At 39.1% G+C, this 21981-nt stretch overlaps 1 protein-coding gene across 4 annotated transcripts in view; it reads right to left on the bottom strand.

Annotated features, from left to right (window-relative positions):
• The window catches only part of TNRC6B (trinucleotide repeat containing 6B), a 170253-nt gene that overhangs the window by 17533 nt on the left and 130739 nt on the right, over positions 1 to 21981 (bottom strand). For all 4 annotated transcript variants that reach the window (XM_014543846.1, XM_014543847.1, XM_014543848.1 and 1 more), the window contains 6 exons: positions 19228 to 19353; positions 10308 to 10439; positions 10029 to 10124; positions 9671 to 9851; positions 3033 to 3170; positions 445 to 621 (listed from right to left, as the gene is read on the bottom strand). In XM_014543846.1, coding sequence (XP_014399332.1) covers positions 445 to 621; positions 3033 to 3170; positions 9671 to 9851; positions 10029 to 10124; positions 10308 to 10439; positions 19228 to 19353 — 850 coding nt within the window. The remainder of the gene's footprint in view (positions 1 to 444; positions 622 to 3032; positions 3171 to 9670; positions 9852 to 10028; positions 10125 to 10307; positions 10440 to 19227; positions 19354 to 21981) is intronic.

The following is a 21981-nucleotide window of genomic DNA, read 5'->3' on the forward strand; positions in this document are numbered from 1 at the left end:
GGGAGAGAAGCAACAAATATTCTCATTCACTCACTGCTGTGAACCTGACAATAAATACGTGCTTAAAAAATAAATCAATTCAATGGCTATTTCAGAAGAATCCAGGTTACAAAGTATCCTATGACAAATGCATGCCAAGCCCCGGTTCCAAGTCACCTTCTTTTATCTCCGGATTCCCCTCCTCTGACTTCTTTCAGTGCATCCAAGTCCACGCAGTATTTACCACTCAGTAGCTTACCTTGCAGGCGATCAGTGTCAACACCTTATTTTCCTGACTGAACGCTACAGAGCAGAGACCGTATGTAATGAAAATTTTCTATCTTCCCACAGCATATCACATACTTTGCTTTTATCAGGCAATAATTACTAAATGAATCAAATGAAAGTAGATGCCTTAGTAAAGTGGGTGGCAAAAACAATTTGTTCAGAATTCCTGGACAATACCTGGAGGCCAACTGGCATTGCTGGATTTACTTCCGATTTTATTTGTTGGTGGAGATTTGGCAGGTAACCAGCTATCACCAGCAGGACCCGTATGGCCACCCAGTGTGTCACCTGGGATGATATCAAACTGGTTGTATGGTGACCCTCCTCGGGTCTTACCAGGGGCCACTATAGCGCCTGACAGAAGAGAGAGGAAATTAATTCACATTTGGAAAGGACTCCTGTGAATAGAACTTATCAATCTTTTATTTAGAGAAACTCAAACAAATACAGTATTCTGAAGCTTATGTAGTAGAAAGAGTACTAGGATGAGGGGTCACACTTGAGATCCAGCATATAATTAATAAGAGGGATGATCATGAACAATTCATTTCACTTTTCTGAGCCTTTCAGTTTCTCACTCATGCACAAAGCACTATTTTCATTCTTGAATGTTCCTTTCAGTTTTAAAATTCCATGGTCTTATGAAGTTAACTAAACTTTCATAAACTACAAATCACACCACTATCCCCACAGTTTCTATACTAATGACTAAAGAGAAATAATAAGAACATTAAACAACTTGCAGCACATAAGAAGGCTTTTTAACTACATTTTTATCGACATTACCGACCCACCCAAGTTCTTCAGTGCTGATCAGGCCTAGTTTTGCTGGCAGAAGCAATATAAACGTAGGGAAGTCCACTGGAGAGAAAAGCATCTGCAATTGCTTTAAATTCCAAAGCCATGAGATGGAATTCCTGCCTAGGGTCTTTGCCAGCACAAGACCAGCAGTGAACTCTGCAGCTCTGAGATCCATGGCCCCACACACGAAGAACAGCAAATCCTTTGTAAGTACTTTCCTGAGAGCATTTCAGCGGTTTTGTCAGCGCCCGCTTCATACATTTTATATGCCACGAGGCAGGAAAAAATCAAATGCTTAAAATTCCCTTCAACTAACAAAAAAATGAGCTTTACTTTAAATAACATTTTTAGCCTCCGTGAGATACCATTCTACCTATTTCTCAAACAAATTTTACATGTTGTATTGTGTCACTCGATCTATTCTTAGGGTCCTATTTGTGAACTGATAAAATTAGTTCCAAGGCTATGTATTTGGTTTGGCCTAGCAGGACTATCAACAAAACTATCTCCATGCTCAGCTAAGAAGTCACTGACTTTCTGGAGCCTCTGAAAGAAATCTGATCCGAGGGCACAGTCCAGGGTAGCCGTAGAGCACGAAAAGCTCGAGTCCCTTGGAGATTGCTAAGGAAATGGGGAAAATATTACCTGTTAGCTCTAAAAAGGCAAGCGGCTGTCCTACCTTCGCGATAGCCTCTCACCGGCCATTTTGTACTTACTGTCCTGCACCTATCAAGTCTTTGGGGAAGGAAGCAGTGTAAGTGCCTGAAGCTATAGATGATGGGCTTGGATTATTGAGTTCAGAAACAGATCTTAGTTTCTAACAAATCGTTCTTCATTTTGTGGCACAAAATCAAATGACACGATTTGGGATAGCAGGCAGAGAGCTCCAAGTGGCCACTTGAGCAGCCGCTGGGTGGGCATGTTTTTAAGAATGGCTTATAAAGGCCATGGCAGGCTGCAGAATGACGGGGTGAGGTCTGCCAGGGAGCTGCAGCAGCAGTCCCACTCCTATTTATACTTGGTTCTCATAGACAGAGTGGAGTCCAAGCCAACATTGAAACAAAGGGTGAAGGAAGACTCCAAGACCTTCTATCTGTCTTACAGGGAAATGGAGAAGCTCTTACAGAGAACTTTGGAGATGAAGGGCTGACCCACATTTACAACCAAAGCCTAGAATGCCCTCAATTGCTGTAATCCATAAAGAGCAAGAAAGCTTTGTGGAAAGTTCAAATCTCATGTATTGATTGATCTATTAGTCATCTTTTGGAGGTTGAAAGGTTCAAAAATCAATGTATTTGTTGTGATCTCATGCACCTAAAAAAAAACCTGTTTTTGTTCTCTCAGCCAATTCATTAGGGTTTTATCCTAAATGGGTGCTTAAATTCGCTTCTACTATTCTCAATCCCGTCCCATCACAGGTGGGAAGTTTTGCTCTCTTTATTTTTTTATTTTTTATTTTTAAAATATATTTTATTGATTTTTTACAGAGAGGAAGGGAGAGAGATAGAGAGTTAGAAAAATCAATGAGAGAGAAACATTGATCAGCTGCTTCCTGCACATCCCCACTGGGGATATGCCGGCAACCAAGGTACATGCCCTTGACCGGAATCAAACCTGGGACCCCTTAATCTCTAGGCCGATGCTCTATCCACTGAGCCAAACCAGTCAGGGCAGGTCAATTCAATTTTAATAAGACATATATAGGGGACCCCTCAGTCCGCAGGCCGACGCTCTATCCACTGAGCCAAACCGGTTTCAGCAGTTTTGCTCTCTTTAATTAAAACTAGCATTCTTATAATTTGAATCTTCCTTCATAGGCAACCATAAGATTTTTTGGGGAGAAATTAAGAGGCTTGCTAAAAAATAAAGCTAAAAATCCATGCTTTAAAATAATTTTACAGGACACTTCAAGGCCTGCTGAGGGTCAGAAGAGCTCCAACTCATAATGCTTTGCTTGCTCTTACCATTTTTGTGCATATTGGCTTCCTGTGTGGCTACAGAGGGCAGTCCCTCCATCATGGAGGTCCACTGTTTAAAGCGAGACTCTGTCCCAGCCTCTTTCCCGCCAACCATGCCATAGTCCATGCCGCCAGAGCTGAAGCCTAAAACAGACAACCACATTTTATGTCTTTCTATAAATTTCTAGTATCAGTAACAAGAGTTCTGAGGCAGAACCCATGAATGGATTCATTTGTAACTTAAAGACTAATTCTCAAGGAGTTTCATTCAGAAACAGACATTTTAATTCAAAATACTGATCTTGGTCTTGCTTGCTAAAAACATAACGACTCTGTTAAGGTATGAAAATGTGTATGACTGCCATATAATTAAGACCATCTCACTCACCTATTAATTTAGCTGACATTTATGCCAAATAAATGTTGGGGCCAGTGATTCTCCAACTGAGGTGGAGGTGTCCACACATTAAACTAATACAGAATAAGAGCAGCTATGAGATTGTGGTAAGGGTACTTGGGGAGGAAAGGCTTTGCAGAAGAAGGGAAATTTGACCTGGGGCCTAGGTAAGTATGTGAGGAAATCAAGGAAACCAAGTACAAAGCTCTAACTCATGACAATATTTGAGGAATGAGAGTACGGTGTAATTCCAATGCTTGGCTGGCTAACTATGGACGAAGTGAGGCAGAATGGTAGGAGATGCGGGAGAAATGAAGAGTCATGTCATGCAGGGTCTTTATATATCAGGTAAAGGAGTTTGGACCTTTTTTCCTCTAAGACAGGAGATAAAGAAAATTTTAAGCAAGTGAGAGAGCAGTAGCTAGGTTTGTATTTTAGAAAGAGAACTGGCAAGGTGAGAATGGGTAGTTGAAGGCCAGGATAGAATCTGAGAGATCAATTTGAAAAAGTGTTTATGCAGTGATGCAGATCCCAAAGCTCGAATATGTTATTAGTAAGAGGTTCAGAGCTGACTTTGCCATGAGCCCCCACGTAAGCCTCGGGTGTCAGACTTTCCCCAAGAGTTTTGGTGGGTAATGCTTTCCCACTGCAGAGGGCTGGACAGGAGAAAGCCAAAGTGAGAGACTCGTTGATGGAGTTTCACAAGGTCCACCATCCATTTTGGATCAGAATGTACTTAATATTTTTTCAAACCCACTGTCATAAAAGTAAAATAAAGGACTAAAATAAAGCAATGAAACAGAGAAGGGGAAGAGCAATGAATAACCAGAGAGACGATTAAGAGCTATAGTAAGTGTAGCAACCCAGAGAGGTGATCAAGGTTCCCCATGCCGAAGCTCAGGTGGCTTACAAGAGCCAAAGCCAATCTATTCTGAATGTGCAGCTCTAGCCATGCAAGACTCCATGCTGCATCCATTTTATTCTCCTACCATCTGCTGGTGTCTTATTGGTCCCTAAATACCATTTATCCATATCCCACTGAGGGTCCAGGATATGTTTTTCCCCCTGTGCTTCTCCTAGTTGTCAGGTATAGTTTTACAAATGCATAATAAATCAAGTTCAAGTCCATTTCTAACACCCTCTTGACATGTTCAAAATGTTGCTATAAATATAAAGAACTCTGTTCTTTCACACTGTAACTGACTTCACTAGTCTAAGTAACTGAAGGGTGGAGAGTAGAAATCCTTGGTGTGAGCTGAAATTATTTCAAATTAAACAATTTTTTAAAAATAGGGTTTAATATATTTTCATCTTTTGTCCTATGTTGCTGAGTTGAAATAAGACTGGAGGGCAGGGAAGTTGAACGGAACAAGGGCTTTCTCTGACATAAGCTTTAATGGCCTAAGTGTGTTGCTCCTTGGGCAAATTACACCTCTACCTTTGACAGAGAAAACCAGCCCAAGGTGCTTGGATTCCAGGCCATCTGAAAGCTGGTTCCAGTCATTGAGAAAGAGCTTTTGAAAATAACTCAGGATTCTGGTGAAGATTAAAAACAAGAATGTAGGGATTAGTAAGAGGATAAGGAACCATTCCTTACACATTAATTTTCTTTAACGTTGCTCTAAAATTTCTCTAAAACTCGTAGGGAATTAAAGGTATTAAATTTCAGCTGTTTAGAGTTCTTTTGTGACACATGAAGTGTAGAAAATTAGTAAGAGTTATAAATCATAGGAGAGGGAAGAGTTTCAGGAGTCCATCTGAACCTTAAGCAAAGTGGGCATCATTCTCATTAGAAACTTGGGGATCAAATGCCACCAAAATATAGCAGCACCATAACTAAATAACAAGGTTTGGTAAGGAAAACAATTAAAGGGGTGACAGGAAGGACAGAAGATGAAACTGCCTTGAAGGGTTCATCGTACAAACCCAAAACCATTGAGAGGAAAAAAAATCAGTGCAAGGTTGTACATGACTCTTTCTTTCTCGATGTCATACAGTGTTGGCATGACATCAGGACACAGAATGCACTCAGCAACTCTGGAGGGAGGGATTCTGGGGCGCTGTGCTCTGTGGCTGCATTAACAGGAAGCAGAGGAGCACACCACTTGTGATCTCTGGGCTACTTATGAGCTATCATACCGCTAAGCCCAGGAAAAATCTGACTTTATTACACTTGCTATTTCATTAAAACCAAGCTGTCCACCAAGTGGACTCCCTGCAACTCTCCAGTTCACCAACACTTTAACTCAAATCAAACAAACCACTTAGTTCAGTTAATGAATATTTATGGAGAGCCTAATTTGTGCCAGGTTCTATGTTAGCAACAGGTACAGAGAGATAAGACATGCCCCTTGCCTTCCCAGGGACTCATTTCACCAGGATATCCCTTTTAGCTATCTTATCATTCTTACAAAAACAACCCTTTGTGTATCTTATCTGTCCTTTCTCCGGCTTCCATGCACCTAAATTCATCATCTGTTCTTCACTACCACTTGGCTCAGTGCTTAGCATCTGCAGGCAACTCTCTCAAATGAACTTGTCCCTCATTGTTCCCCCTTCACTCCCTGTCTGTAGTTTTCTATTTTCTGCTACTCCTTTTATTGTAGATTAAAAAACAAACTACTGCTTTTGTAATAATTATAATAAACACATTACAAGAGAAACAAATCACCCACAGTTGCTCATTTAACACAACAGTTCTAATCCATGTCCACATGTACATGATATTGTCACATTCATAGATACAAATTACTCTATTTTAAAAACCTGTAATATTCATAACTTTACTTTCCACTAGGTATGCACACATAAATATTATAAATTTTGATACATTTTAAACAAAAAATAAGATTTTATTGGAAATGCATTTTCTATTAAGATGAGTGACTGTTTTACCGATTAGTTCAGCTACTAATGACTATGGCTTATTACTAAAATGAGATCAAATTCATGCTACTTTATGCCTATTTTTACAAATTTTTATAGACATAAAGCACTAATAAATTTTATATGAATAAGCAAATTGGAAAAGAAGGAGTCTTGGTATAACATCACTTACTTCTTTTTAAGTTTTTTAAAAAATAATATCACTTATTTTTTTGAATTCTTTCTAAAGTATCCCCCCCCCCCTCCAGGGTTTGATAACATATATACTAAAACATAACTTTTAGATAGGTCATTATCATCTGACAATTTAATTTTTCAATTTTGCTACAAGCAGAGAATTAAAAAAAAAATCCATTTTACAGAAACAATCAATTAAGAATTAGTTAAGCAGTTAAAAGTCATTTAACTTTTTAATTTTGAGAAAATATACCAAAAGAGACTTTATCAAGACTTAAGATAATTTGAATTATTCCTGCTACTTTAACCCACGGGTATCTTTTTTAGATTGATACACTCAGCATTAGAAAGATTAAAATACTATTCATTTTGTTACATCTTTGCCATATAATCTTTTTTGAAAAAAAATTTAATCTGTATAAGCTTGAAATATATTTTCATCAAAATTTATAGCTACAGATTTATTCAAAACAGGCAGCCAAATCAGACTTACTTTGAGTCCCAAAATATATTTTTCAATTTAAATAAGGTAATATACATTAAGAAAAATTATACAAAATGTATCTTGTAAGGAAGATTAAAACTGGTCAGATTACAATTAATATGATAAAGTCCTAATAAAATTAACTTAGCTATTGTTTAAGAAGTTATTAAACGTAAACAGGTTAATAAGTCAATATGTTCTTTCTCCTCGCTTCAATAGGATTTCAGTACATAGCTAAATGTATAAGTTACTTATGAAACAGGAATATTATGAAACAGGAATATGATATAAAAAATTTTTTTTCATAAATGCATATGTGTGTGTATACTGAACTCTAATCCTTTAGCCATTAGGACTAGTTAAGACGAAAACAATAATCACAAATAATACCATTAATCTAACAAGGCATCATGATAAAATTTTTCTATATTCTTAATAAATAAGAAAGGTATATGTGCTAAAAACAGATTCACAGTCAAAGTATAATTTTACTTTTTAATAGGAGGCAGAAAATATTAAAGCTGTTCTAAAGACTGATTGTCACTGAGATAAATACATCATGACTTTAGGTCTTACTAATATATACCTAGATTAAGAAAATCACGTAATAAAGTTTATCCACAGGCTTTACCTGATGCATTGTGAAAACGTGTTTTGTTTTGTTTTTTTAATTATTTTTACTGATTTTTAGAGAGAGAGGGGGAAAACGTGTTTTGTTTTTTAATTATTTTTACTGATTTTTAGAGAGAGAGGGAGAGGGAGAGAGAAGAGAGAGAGAGAAACATTGATGTGAGAGAGAAATATTGCTTGGCTGCACCCCCAACCTAGAGTGGAGCCTGCGACCTGGGCATGTGCCCTGACCCGGAATCGAATCAGAAACCTGTTGGTGCACAAGACAATGCCCAACCCATTAAACCACAAAGGCCAGGGCCGAAAACGTGTCTTAAGAGTACTAAGTGTCAGTAACCTGTATGGTCAAGCTGTTTGAAGGTGCCTTTCTTTCCACCTGAGACATGCTCTAGGGATGAGTACTGAGAAGAGCTGAAAAGAACCATGTGCACTTAAATACGTGGAAAAGCTGCTTGCAACTTTGCAAAAGCTCTCTTTGCTTTGAACTGCCTGGACTCTACTTTGAGAACTACATATTCTTTGACAAAAAGAAATGCAAGAAGCAAAGTTGTCCTGCTTTATTACAACATATGGCAGGGGTGGGGAATGTCCAGCCTGCGGAATCATTTGGTCTGGCTCTGCCAAGGCATTAGGGGTGAGTTAATTAAACGTTTGACCAAATACAGCAGGCTAATTTTTAAGTTGATAATTTTGTATGACCTGTGAATGATGTTATAAATATCCAAATGGTCCTTGGCAGAAAGAAGGTTCCCTACCCCTGGCATATGGTGTCTAAATTCAGAACAACTCAACACATACCAAAACACCCGGGTTCTTATGTCAAGCTTCATCCTTAACAGAAAACATGATGAACAAGCAGACTGGAAACCCAGGAGGTAATGACACCTTCATTAGTTATTACGGGAGGCTTCCTCCTTGCTTGGTACCCTGGTGTTCAATACACAGATGAGCAAGGTATGGGATGGTGGGGAGTCAGCCCTTCTGTGTCAAGTGGTAGAAGGGATATATTGAATTTAAGTCAGTTCTCAGGTCATTTTTAAGAAAGAGTATAACTGAGCCTGGCCAGTGTTGCTAGTAGTTGAGCGTCAACCCATGAACCAGGAAGTCACAGTTCAATTCCCGGTCAGGGCACACACCTAGGCTGGATCCCCAAGTAGGGGGTGTGCAGGAGGCAGCCAATAGATGATTCTCTCTCATCACTGATGTTTCTATCTCTCTCTCCCTCTCCCTTCCTCTCTCTGAAAGAAATAAAAACATATATAAGTAGGTGCCTCACAGAACTAGAGCACAGAGAGCAAGGTCATTGTCCAGGGTCACTCTGCCACCTAGGAGCATGGATTTCAGGTTTTCTTGCTTTGAGTTTGCACAGTAGAGTACCTTCTTTACCAAAATAAAATCTAAATGTGAATCTGAGAAGAAACCTGCTGTGGTGTGGTACGTTTTTAATTTTTAAAATTTATTTTTAAATAACTGTTGCCTCACTGATTGGATTCTGCTTACAACATGTTCCTCAGTTCTGAAACAGCTATGATTTGTCTGCCAAGAAATTCTTTATGAATGTCAAAGGTGTAACCTTACTTGTGCTAATTCTATTTAAATCAGATGAAATACAAATATCAGAAGAATTTTATCAGTTTGCCTTATAAATTTAATTTTAGTTCTCTATTTTTTCAAGAGAAGGTAATTTTATCGGTCAAGTTAAACATCTCAACTTGTATATATTTTAAAATGTTATAACCTCAGGTACCTGTAGCACTCACAGCATATACAAACATTTAAACCAGTTTTAAAAAATTCCTACTTCTTGGGAAGCAGACTGCCATTCATCCATATAAAAAGACTGCTTTTCAGTCAGAAGTTGGAGCCCTGTCTTTGCTATTTACTCATTGTATGGTAAGCTTCTGAAACCTATAGAAACTCTCAGATGCTGATAACTCAGATACCCCTCATCTGTAAGACAGGGATAAGACTATATACACTTTGTATGGCTGTTATGAAAACAGAGGGTAATGTAGGTTCAATCCTTACCATAGGCTTAAAAAAAGGTAATTCTCATTACTAACAACTTACCGGAACCATATCCAGGTATTGGCCCTTTGGTTTGAAGGTCTGGGAGCCCCACATTCAGAGTGTTGGGTACCATGTTGTCCAGATGTGGCTTGGGCCCGACGGGATGAGACGGTGAATGCTTCATGCTCGGCTGCCTCTGCTGCTGCTGCTGCTGCTGCAGTGCACTCACCATTCGAGCCAGCTGGAGGCGGGCAGTCCAGAGCAAGGAGGCCCAAGGGAAAACAGACACACGGTAAGGCAACATCCCGAACTTCACAGGAAAAGATTGCATATGGTTTGTTTTTGCTATCAAAGAGGCTTTGTAGAAATGCACTCCTTACAAAGAGCACTAGAGAGGGACCCTTGCAATCCCATGTACCTGCTGCTCTTGCTGCTGGCGCACAGCTTGAGAAATCTTTCTCTGGTTCTGTAACAACTGCTGCTGTTGCTGCTGCTGCAAGAGAAGCTGACATGCCTACAGGGAAGAAAGAGAGAGGCCCTAAGCTTCCTGAGTCAAGTGTCCACGAGGCAAGTGCCACCAAGTTCTTGGTCTATCGGTCATTTTTACCCCCAGGTGAGCGCACATAAAATGAAGCAAATCAAGTTAAAGAAAAAGTACATAACCATTTCAGTTACGGGAGGAAAATCTGCTACTTACCAACTGAAACTGGGGAATCTGTGGAAGCTGGCTCAGCATGGCAATTTGTTGAGGAGATAACTGGGGCCCCACATTGAAAAGACCTGGATTCAGGCCACTGTTGGGAAACTGCTTGAGCACTGAGGCAGAAACCTAGCCAGAAAAATAAAAACAAAATAAAAAGAACAAAAAAGATGAACTGCCAGAATTTATCAAAATAAATTATTCTTGTGTGGAAATAATCTTAATAGATCTAAAACAAGAGTCAATTTTTTCCTTGAAAAACATTACATGATTGGGAAAATTACATCAAAGAGTTAATAATGATAAGTTATCTCTGAGTGGTGATAGTGTATGAGCTTTTAAATTCTTTTATTAGATTTTCTAATTTTTTTACAACAAAAATGATGAACTTTACAATCAGGAAAACATTGGCAAGATCAGGAAATTTTAATGACACTATGACGTTTGTCTGAGAAATTATTACTCAAAATGTGCCATAAAACACAATGTATCAAGCCGTATAAAGCTACTAAATAAATGCTTAAAAGAAAGTATTTGTTATACAAATTAAAAAATACATCAACTTATAAACAAGAGACACTGGCTCAGCTGGTTCCTTCTCCATGGTTGTCAGGAGTGAGCTAGGCTAGGCTGCAGGACCTCCAGGGGCAGACGCAGGACTCCCTCCCGTATTCCGACTACTCATTGAAGATGTTTTATCTGACCTGAGCTGAGTTTCTCTGCACGTTCTTTCACTGAACCCACTGAATCAGCGGGTGCCAAGGACAACAAACTTAATCCCTCTTCCAGGCGTGGCAAGAAGCACACTGGTCAGGAGTTTATTTAGTTCTGGAGGCAGACTGCACAGGTCTGCCATTTCTTAGGCGTGTGACTCAGGGAAAGTTACTTATTTAACCTTTCTGAGCTTCATTTTCCTTACCTCCCAAATTGGAATAATAATGTTAACTTCAGTGATTGCTTGAGAATTTTATGAGTCAATCCATGTCAAATGCTTAAAAATGCACCCCATAAATGCTTATTTCTCAGGATGGTTTTTCAATGTCTGGAGACAATGATTACAGTTTTCTTGTGTCCCATCTTTAGGCTAAATATGTTTTGTTTGTTTTTTTTTCCACCTGAATCTCATTCAATTTCTCAATGCAGAGCCCAGAACAGAAAGCCATTTCCTAGAATAGTCTAGTACTGAGTAGACGTGGCCACCACTAACCCTTCTGTTAAAAGCCATGCTTTGGTTATTGATGCCTAAGGTCTCAGTTTCTCTGATGATTGCATTAGAACTCACAATTCATATACTAAGCTTATTGTCAATTAAAATCTCAATATTTAAAAATAAAACTTACAATATTTTAAAAAGTTTTGCTCCCCTATATAATATTTAAGCAGCTAGGTTTTAAAATTTTATTAATTTATGCTTTGATCTTAGGACCTTACATTATCTTTATGTGCATGGCACATAGTAGATGCTTGATAAATACCTATTAAGTGAACACTATAGTTTAACTTATTAACAGTCACTCCATCAAATTCTTTTCTGCCTTATTATTCTACTTATTCCCAGTTTTAGTTTCTCCATCTGATCATCGATGAGAATGTTGAACTTGACAGAGCTAAGGATAATCTAGTAATAAAAACTGCCAATAAAAACTCCTTTCCGACCTGAAACTGATCAGCTCGGGAATAGTGTCAGTCAGTCATTTACTAATCCACACAACTGTTTCAGCATTTAGCCTACATTTTCCCACCTTGTCTGAACAAAGAGATAGCTTGTCAATTGGCTTGTCAAAACAGAGATACAACTGTATCGTTCTTATAATCCAAGATATTTTTTTTTTTACCAAAGAAGGAAATGAGTTAAGTCAAAACTTGTTAGCAAGCTATGATTCTTTTTTTAAACAAATGTTTTTATTGATTTTGGAGAGAGGCGTAGGGAGAGAGAGGTGGGGGTGGTGGTGGTGAGAGAGAAACATTGACGTTGGAGAGAAACATCAATTGGTTGATTCCCAAATGCACTTCAACCAGGGTTTGAACCCACAATGTAGGAGGTATGTGCTCTGACTGGGACCCGCAACCATTTTTGTATATGGGATGGGTAACAACCAACTGAGCCACTTGGCCGGGGCTCTTTTCATCTTTTTAAATGTGGCTACTAAAAACTTCACATTACATTATGTGGCTCATTTATATTTCTATTGGACAGTGCTATTCTAGACCACTGTTTCTAACTTCTTTTCCAACGCTTTTTTCTATGATTCATGGGAAATCCCCTCCACTGGTTTCCCAATCTACTGGCCTCCAAAATAAAAAGCCATTGTCTGAACTTTCATTTCTCCCCACTCCTTCATTCAGTTTTAAAAGCTCTACTGAACAAATCAGCTAGTCTCCTGATAAACGCATTTCTCTTGAGAATGTATGCCTTCCCTTGCCAGGAGTCTATTATTTCCTCCCCTTACTATTCCTAATACTCAAAATTAGCAAAAGAAACTACCATTCCAAAAAAACATGCCTATGTTACATAGCAGTAACCTAGAGAAATTCATCCTAGGAGAGAAATGTAAGAATATCCATAACAGCACTGCCCACAATAGCAAAAATCTGGAAACAGCCCAAATATCTACTGGTAGTAGAATTGGTAAATATGTGATGGTGTATTCATGCAATGAAATACTATATGAACTGCAACTGCCCAAATCAACATGGGAAAATCTCAGAAACATTGCCAAGTAAAATAGAGAAAGCTATATACTGTATGGTTTCATTACATAAAGTGCAAAAAAGGCAAAATGAAACAATAGATTGTTTAAGGGTGGACATGCACAAAGACTACAAAGTAAAGAAACACTAACACAAGATCATTTTATAATTTAATTTAAATGCCAGCATCTCATAGGTTTCACAAGTTGACAGTTACAAGGACTATAACAATTACACTTTGAGGACTTCCTATCTAGCTTTGCTCAACCTTTCCCTTCTTCAGATTGCACATGTATAGTCCTTCTCTGATGATACAGAAGGACCAGAGAGAAGCATGACTAGCTCCTGGCAAATGGCTATTTGTACCTGGGTTGCAGAGTAATTAAAGTGCAGGTTTGCACATTCCCATAGCAGGGAGTTAATTACTCTGGCTTAAAAGCCATCAATTTCCAGCTGGGTTGGAGAAAGTGAAGATCTAGTTGGAGCCAATATGGCAGTTAACGAAGCACTGCAGGTGCAAAATGACAGCAATTTAAAAGCAAGACAAAAGCTTGCTAGAATATGTTACTTTCTGAATATTTGAGTAAGGTAGAAAAACCCAAGGCTGGGAACACTTGTAGTAACAAATCTTAAAGATTAGTTTCAATGTCTTCTTTCTATTTGTACATTAAATACTGACTGCCCCTATGTTAATCACATTTTGCTAAATAAACAAATTTCAAAAATGTAGGAGAACACAAGTATTTTTATTTTCCAAGTAGAACAGATACTTTGGTCATAACGAAATTTGCAGCCTTATCTAAGTCTCTTAGATGAATTTAACTGTGCTTTCATAACAATTCCATTTTCGAAATCACTTAGAAATGCATCTTCCCATGATTTGACATAAATTTACTGAGCTCAAAATCCATGCTCAGGGGAGGGAGAGGAACAGTGGGTGGTGGTGTACTGTACAAAGCCTCTCTGATAAGGGGGCATTGAAGCGTAGAGCCAAAGGAAATAAAGATGACGTCATGTGGCAATCTGGGAGATCGATCCAGGAACATGCTCAGTGTGCTGGGGCCTGTTGGCAGGAGAGGACTGAACAAATGGGAGAGTGGCAGGTAGAGGTGGGGATATCACCAAGAGCCTCAAAGACCCCAGTTAAGAGTTGGCTTTGTGTTCTCAGAGAGAGAGAGAGTGATAAGAGGATTGATACCCAGTAAAGTAGTAACTTGATTTACCTTAACTTTCTACATTGATATAAATGTTTTTATCTGTACTGTTCATATACTAGTTGTGGCTATTTAAATTAATTAAAATTAAAAATTTAGTTCTTGCATTCAGTCACATTTCAAGTGCTCAGGTGGCTAATGGCTGCATCACATAGCACAGTTTTAGAAGTCAGGAGGCCATTTCTAGGAGAGAAATGGCAGTGGCTTGGCCATGGGTCATATTAGAGGAAGTGGTAAGAAATGGTCAGATTCTGGATATAGTTGTGAAGGAATGATTTGTTGACAGACTGGATATGGACTGTGAGAAGATGCACAATTAGGTCTCAGGTCTGTGACCTGAACACTTGCAGAATGAGAGTACCATTTACTTGGAGGAAGAGAATGTTTTTGAGGAGAGTGTAGGATGAAGTCAGCTGTTTTGGACATGTTAATCTGAGATGCCAAAGGCATCCTAGTAGAGATCCCCAGAAGTCTGTGGAGTTAAGAAGAGCGATCTAGGCTGAAGACACAATTTTGGAATTCTAAGTATTTCAAGCCATTCCACTGGGTGAGATCACCTAGAAGTCACTGTAGATGGGGAAAGGAGGTTTGAAGTTTGAGAAAGGGACACTCTGATATTTAAAGGCTAAAGAGTTAGAAGAACCTTATAAAGGAGATGGAGAAGAGGTAGCTGGAGAACCAATATAGAAGGAGTCTGAAAGCCAAAGAATTAAGTGTTTCAAAAAAGGAAGGAGTGCTCTGAGTTCCAGCACTGGGGCAGCAACTTGGAAGGCACCAGGAATATACGGGGAGGAAATGAAGTGTCTGGCATTGGGAGAGGGCTGGTGAGGCAGCTTTCTCCCAGACAGAAATGCTGGCAGAGGCCACTATTCTCTTTCCAAGCCCTTCCCCCAAAGAGCCAGTAGGTAGGTGCCATATCTGAGCCTCCTTCAACCTGGCTATCACTGTTTTCTCTGCCCTGGTGATTCCCTGAGATGCCACCCCACCAATTTGCTGGGCCCATCCAAGCTATTTCCAGTGGCTTTTGCATTTGAATGGCCTGTCTTGGCTCATGCTTCAGACTTTCCTAAAATCTCTCAAACAAGCAGCATCTCACTTTAGCGTGCCCCATACCTCTAAGTGGCCCCAAGCCTGGCACTAGGGCAGCAAGCCTCGGTTTGCAGCTTGGCCTTTACTGGGTACCTCCAAGTCCGGCACAGGTAGCAGCCATCTACAGATCACTTTGTAGCTCATGCCAGGTAGCCCTGGCAGAATATAGGTGGTGGATAACCTTGGCTTATACCTTCTGGGAGGCCCCAGATCCATAATATATGGGGAAAAGCTTCAGAACACGATGAAGCACCACCACCCAACCACCTCCACAGCGACACTCAAGGGGTGAACTCAGCAGGAACCAGAGCCCCGCTGAAGTAAGTCCTGCTCTGTGGGGTGGGCTCTTGCACAGATGATCCCATTGATGTGCCAACAGCAATCAAGGCTCAACTACAATAGGAGGGTGTACAAAGCCCACACGGTGGGGGGTAGGGGGGAGAACTTGGGAGTGCTCAGCTCAGATGACAGGGAGGCTGTGCTACTGGACCCTACAGGACACCTACTACATTAGGCCACTTTACCAAGCCCAGGAAGTGTAGCAGCTCTACTGAATACATAGAAACAAACACAGGGAAGCTGCCAGAATGAGGAGACAAAGAAACATGTCCCAAAAGGAAGAACAGAACAAAACTCCAGAAAAAGAACTAAATAAAAATAGAGACAAGCAATGTATTAGATTCAGAGTTCAAAACATTGGTTATAAGGATGCTCAATGAATTTAGTAAATGAACTTAGAGAGAACAAGATGAACCCAAAGAGGCCCACACCAAGACACATCATAATTAAAATACATAGGTTAAAGACAAAGAGAGAATCTTAAAAGCAGCAAGAGAAAAGCAGTTAGTTACCTACAAGGGAGCTCCCATTAGACTGTCAGTTGATTTTTCAACAGAAACTTTGCAGGACAGAAGGGATTGGCAACTCCCCCCCCCGCCCCCCCGCAAAAACACACACACAAAACAGCTAAAGAAGTTCATTACCACCAAACCAATAGTACATGAAATGTTAAAGGGTCTTCTGTAGGAAGAAGAAAAAAGATAAAGGTATAAACAATACAATGGCAACAAGTACATATCTATCAACAATCGAATCTAAAAAACAAATGAACAAGCAGAACAGAAACGGACTTATAGATACAGAAAACGATTTGGGGGAGGAAAGGGAATTGGGTGTAAAGGGTGAAGGGAATAAGCGATACAAATTGGAAGTAACAGAACAGTCATGGGAATGTAAAGTACAGCATAGGGAATATCTATCTATAATAATAAAAGCATAATATGCTAATTAACCTGACGACCTTCTGGACGAAGCCGTGGCGGCAGCAGGGGCAGAGGCAGAGGCAGCTGCCGCAGTGGGTGGGGACCAAAGCAGCCATCATGGCGGCGGGGCCAAGCCCCTTGCATGAATTTTGTGCATTGGGTCTCTAGTAGTCAATAATATTCTAATAACTATGTATGGTGTCAGATGGGTACAAGATCTATTGGGATGATCACTTAGTAAGCTATATAATGTCTAATCACTGGGTGTACACCTAAAACTAATATAATATTGTATGTCAACTGTAATTGAAAAATAAAAAATGATTTAGAATATAAATAAAAATGGCTTCCTAAGTTAAGCCCCTTTTTGCTAGAATACATACTTGGTTGAGTCCCTAGTACAAAGTGCTATGCCCTTCTTTCCTTAATAACACTGAATATTCCCCAGAGAAAAGTATCTCTGGCTATTGCTACCTACTTATTTCATGCCTGATGTCAGGTGAGGTACATCAGGACATTGTATTAAATTTAGAGCACAGAATATTATTTCTGTTAAAGAGTGAGCAAAGATGGTAATGAGAAATAAAGGCAATTTTTATTGTGACTGGACAGAGAGTAAATGTTTACTTGCCATTTATTATTTTGGAAAATAAGACAAGAGATAAATAAGAAATTATAATAAAAATAAACAATTTAACAGTTTAACAAAAAAAAAGAGGGAGTGACCGACAGTGTCAAATGCTGCTGATACACCGAGTCAGAAGAAGCGAGAGAATAGACCATTGTATTCCACAACACAAAGATCCTTGGTGACCTTCACAAGAAGGTCTGGATTCCCACTGCCATTGAACTCCTGGACTAGCCTCGTGACTGATCTCCTTTGCTCTAATAATTCTGCTATTCAAGCATGTCCTCTATGTCACTGTCAGTGTTATCTTTCTAAAACATAAATTTTCCTACACTGTCACTCAGCTAAAAAAATCTTGCCGAAAAGTATATGATCTATAGCAGTAGCAGCCAAACTTCAGGGTACACATCAAAATCACCTAGGGGTAAATAGGCTCCAATACCCAAGATTCTGTCTCAGTATCCTGGGGGAGACCTAGGAACTCAAATATTTTTTAAGTAATAGCCCAAATAATGGTTATAAACCATGCAGACCAAAGGACAAAGTCCAAACTCCTTAGCAAGGCAAAGTTTTTCCAAATTTGGTCCCAAACTTCCTGACTAGCTTCTTCCTATTCTACCCTAGACAGCAACTATATGCTTCTACAAGCTCAAACTCATCACTCAAATTAAATGCATTTCCCTGAACGTGCCATTTTCTTCCAGATATTACTGTCTTTTACACAAGCTGCTTCTGCTGCCTAGAAAGCTCCATTAATCTGGCTGTGCCCAGCAAACTGTGACTCATGCTTCAAGAACCAGCTTAAATGTCACTGCTAGTGTGAGGCCTTGTCCAGCTCCCCAAACTCTGTTAAGCATTTCTATACAACATTTATCACACTTTCTGCCTACACTTCAACTCCAGGAGGCAGAGATGTGCATTGTCAACACACTACCTAGCACACTGCAGATATTCAATAACCATGAATGACTGCTGATCCGACACTAAGGCATACTAGTAGAAAGTGCTCCAAGGATTAAGACACTGCCACTGCAAGTACTGGGGAAGTCAGGAACAGATCTGTCTGGAGGACACACCACTATATGCGACATGAAGCATGACTGGAACTTAGAGAGCACAAAGGGAATGAGAGACACTCATTTCTTCCTCTACTAAGACAGATACGAACTTAATGTCAAAAACAGGATTTGAAATCTATAGATATGGTTTCAAATAAACATCTTAAGCTTTTGTCTTAAAAGACATTTCAAAAAACTAAACAAAATCCGACCTTTTACAATCAGTTTGCTGGATCTAGTAATTGCCTCACCCCCTTTTGTAGGATGGAACTCAAAGCTCTTGCTCTAACTTAGTTCATTAAAGTAACATTCTAGGGAGACTAAGGTCACACACTGAACCCTTACACAAGCTTATCAGCTTTCACTTGCTCCTGACAGGTATGAGGGACAGTATGTGGTAGATTGGCACAAATCTCTCACCTGTACCCCCCAAAAAACTTATTCCATATCTCCTATTAAGAAATGGATCTAAAACGTTCCCACGGTTCCCAGAGACTGTCTTACAGAGCTGCTCCATGAACAAGTCTCTGCGACTTCTTTGGTTCTAAAACTCCCCCCAGAGTACCTAGTCTGTATTTTAGCAGATAGCTCCTCAAAACTTTTTAGAAAAATCAGAATCTGGCAATTTTCTGGTTCATCTGTGGGTAAATCTTTGAGGGCAACTAATTTCTGAATACTGACACAACAGAATTTATAAAGCAGTTTTAATCATATACAATTAAAAAACCAATACAGTATTAGAAAAATATATGATGTAAAAGGAATATAACCATAATGCTTTTCATGCAAAAACACCTACTTTGTATGCACAATACAATAAAAAAGTAAGATTTGATATTTTGTTTTAAAAATCTTGATCTTTGGCATTTGGATTTTTCAAATTTAAGACTACTATTATTCCCTTTATGCCCACAAAACCAGTCAACCACCTGAATGGGATTTACTTTTGAATTGTGGAAACAAACAATTGCTTACCTGGGGGGAAATAAACTGGGGAGGCACTTGCGCCCGGAGACTAGGAGAAGAATTTAGTGGCTGCACTGGTGTGTGCATACCTCTCGATTGTGCTGTGCTATTTCCAAACAAACCATGATTGCCACCCTGCAAACATAATGCAACAGTAAGGCTTTTTGTTAATATAAGAAAATGCAAATAAGCAACAGTCCAGATTTTCCATCCCTCAGAAGAATTGCATCTTATTTTCCATTGACTCACAGAATTTTATACCTGAAAAGTCCTGATCTTGTAATGCTCAGGAATATTATTCAAATTCAATCATGGCCATATTATTACCACCCCTGTAATCTGATTAACTCTATAAACCAAAAGGGTTAAATTTAGTCAAATGTTAGAAAAGGCACTTATTTATGTATGTATGTATGTATGTATTGAAAGGCACAGGCCATATAAGATTTATTTCAACTTTCTTTAAGATTGGGTTTACCATATTTATTCTCAAGCCTTATTAACTGAGACCCATCTTGAAAGGCAACTGAGTAAAAATGCAGGCTTATGAATAGTATTACTGTGAAACAACACATGATATTAGTTCTCTGGTTAGTTCAATCATAAAGTCAGTGCCAACCAGTTATGAGCCCAGCTCTATGAGAACCCTACTCCAGATCTGAATACCCTTCCCTGTCTTGGGTCTGCTTGGTCCCTTCTTTGCTAGATGAGGAGATCTGAATCAATCACAGAGCGAGATGAAAAGAATGGGGAAAAGAGAAAAATCTTTACAGGGACACCAAAATGAACATTACTCACCTGTAACTTCCCATTCAAATGTACGACTATTAGTCTAGTTAATACACAAACTTAACTGCCTAGTTTCTGGAGGACCAACTCACTGGAGCACTTTTAGACTATTCCAAAAAGCTACAGAAAGGGGGGCTGTGTGGCCCTTTCTTCTTGAGAAAAGTCCTTCAGCAAAGACACCACACACCATACCTGATACTGTGTTCCCTCTGACTGAGGCAGTTTTCTACACCACCTTCACTTGGCCTCTTCAAGGCCCAGCTCAGGGGTTGTCCTAAGAAAGTTTTCCTCAAAACCTTCCTCATTTCACATTCAAATTAACTAAGCCCACCTCTGTGTTCTCAAAACACTTCAAAACTCTCTGATAATGTCCACCATCAAATTACATTTTAGTTATTTTCCATTTGGTCTTCCCACCACATGTTCTTCTTTGTATTCCCAAAGCTCAATAAAGCCCTGGTCTATAGGATGAGCACATCATTTGCAAACATCCATGACCCACCAATTTCGTCTACTTGAAGATGGCCCACTGAGCATTGTCAGTGAAGACAGCTATACCGTTGCTTATATCAGGCATGTGTACAATGAACCGAAGGAACCACCATCATCTTATCCCTGGAATCATGGGGATAAGGTATTTTTAAAAATTTCATAATGGCATTAAGTTCTAGAATACTAAAGACATTTTAATGGCTTAATGATTTAAAAAAGATTAAGGGAATGCTGCAGGGAAATTAATAAACTTGAAAGCACTGAAAATAAAAATGATTATGAACATAAAGTAGAAATGGCAATAAAAAATCTGTCTACCTAAAAAGAAAATCAAAGATTCACCATAAAATTTAAATCTCCCAAAGAACTGTTTAAACAAGAAACTACTAATTCTAAAAACTTGAATCTCTCTTTTTCTCCTGTCTTACTAATCAAAGTGTCACCCTAAGGTGAAATGACTCAGCTCTAACTTTTCTGTGGCCATGATAGTAGTCAACAGCTTAGCTAATAATCATTCCTAGAAAAACAGGAAGCATTTATTTTGCTAAGAATATTCTGCAAGGTCAGGATGGCTGAGTGATCTAAGGTGCCGAGTGGTCTAGCAGCGGTCGCCAACTGATGGTCCGCGGACCACTGGTGGTCTGTGAGGTCCGAAAGGTTGGCGACCGCTGGTCTAAGGAATATTTTGCTAAAACTTTTCTCACTGACACTTTACTATCAAACTAATAATCTTGTATTACATGTTAATTATTCATATGGACTGGTCCTTGAATGGTGGGGTTTCTGGTAGCTAAAGTCCTTGCCATATTCCATGTTTTAACAAGTCCAAAGCTGCTTTGTGAGGATCATTTTTAATTTTAATCTCTTTGGTAAGAAGTATTAAAAGGAATTTGCTGGTTTGGTTCAGTGGATAGAGTGTCGGACCTGTGGTTCCGGGTTCGATTCCAGTCAAGGGCATATGCACGGGTTGTGGGCTCGATCCCCAGTAGGGGGTGTGCAGGAGGCAGCCGATCAATGATTCTTTCTTATCACTGATGTTTCTATCTCTCCCTCTCCCTTCCTCTCTGAAATCAATAAAAATACATTAAAAATAAAGGAACTTGCTATTTTTAGCTTTTGTAAAATCAAGCCCTCCTTTCCTATGCCTAGTAGACAGATTCTACCCCACTTCCACCAAAGATTTTAGGTTTTCATTATCAAATGTCTCTAAACCTACACCAAGCAGTTTGATGTATCTGATGTGGTCACTATTATAGAGAAGTCAACAGTATTCTATCAAAAAAAATACCTTCTCTTTTTTTTTCTTCTGTATTTTTTTCTATGAAATGTTGGCTTTACAAGCTAGTCATTTTCTTGGCTCAGAAGTAGCTACTGTGCACAGCAATGTATTTAGTGGCAATCAAACAGGCCGAGTCTTTTAGAAATTAGGAAAATGGTCACCAAAATGTACACGTTAATGATAATTTATCTGGCTCTCTAAAA

This window comes from Myotis brandtii, unplaced genomic scaffold, assembly GCF_000412655.1.
Source record: "Myotis brandtii unplaced genomic scaffold, ASM41265v1 scaffold339, whole genome shotgun sequence".
NCBI classification, from domain to species: Eukaryota; Metazoa; Chordata; class Mammalia; order Chiroptera; family Vespertilionidae; genus Myotis; species Myotis brandtii.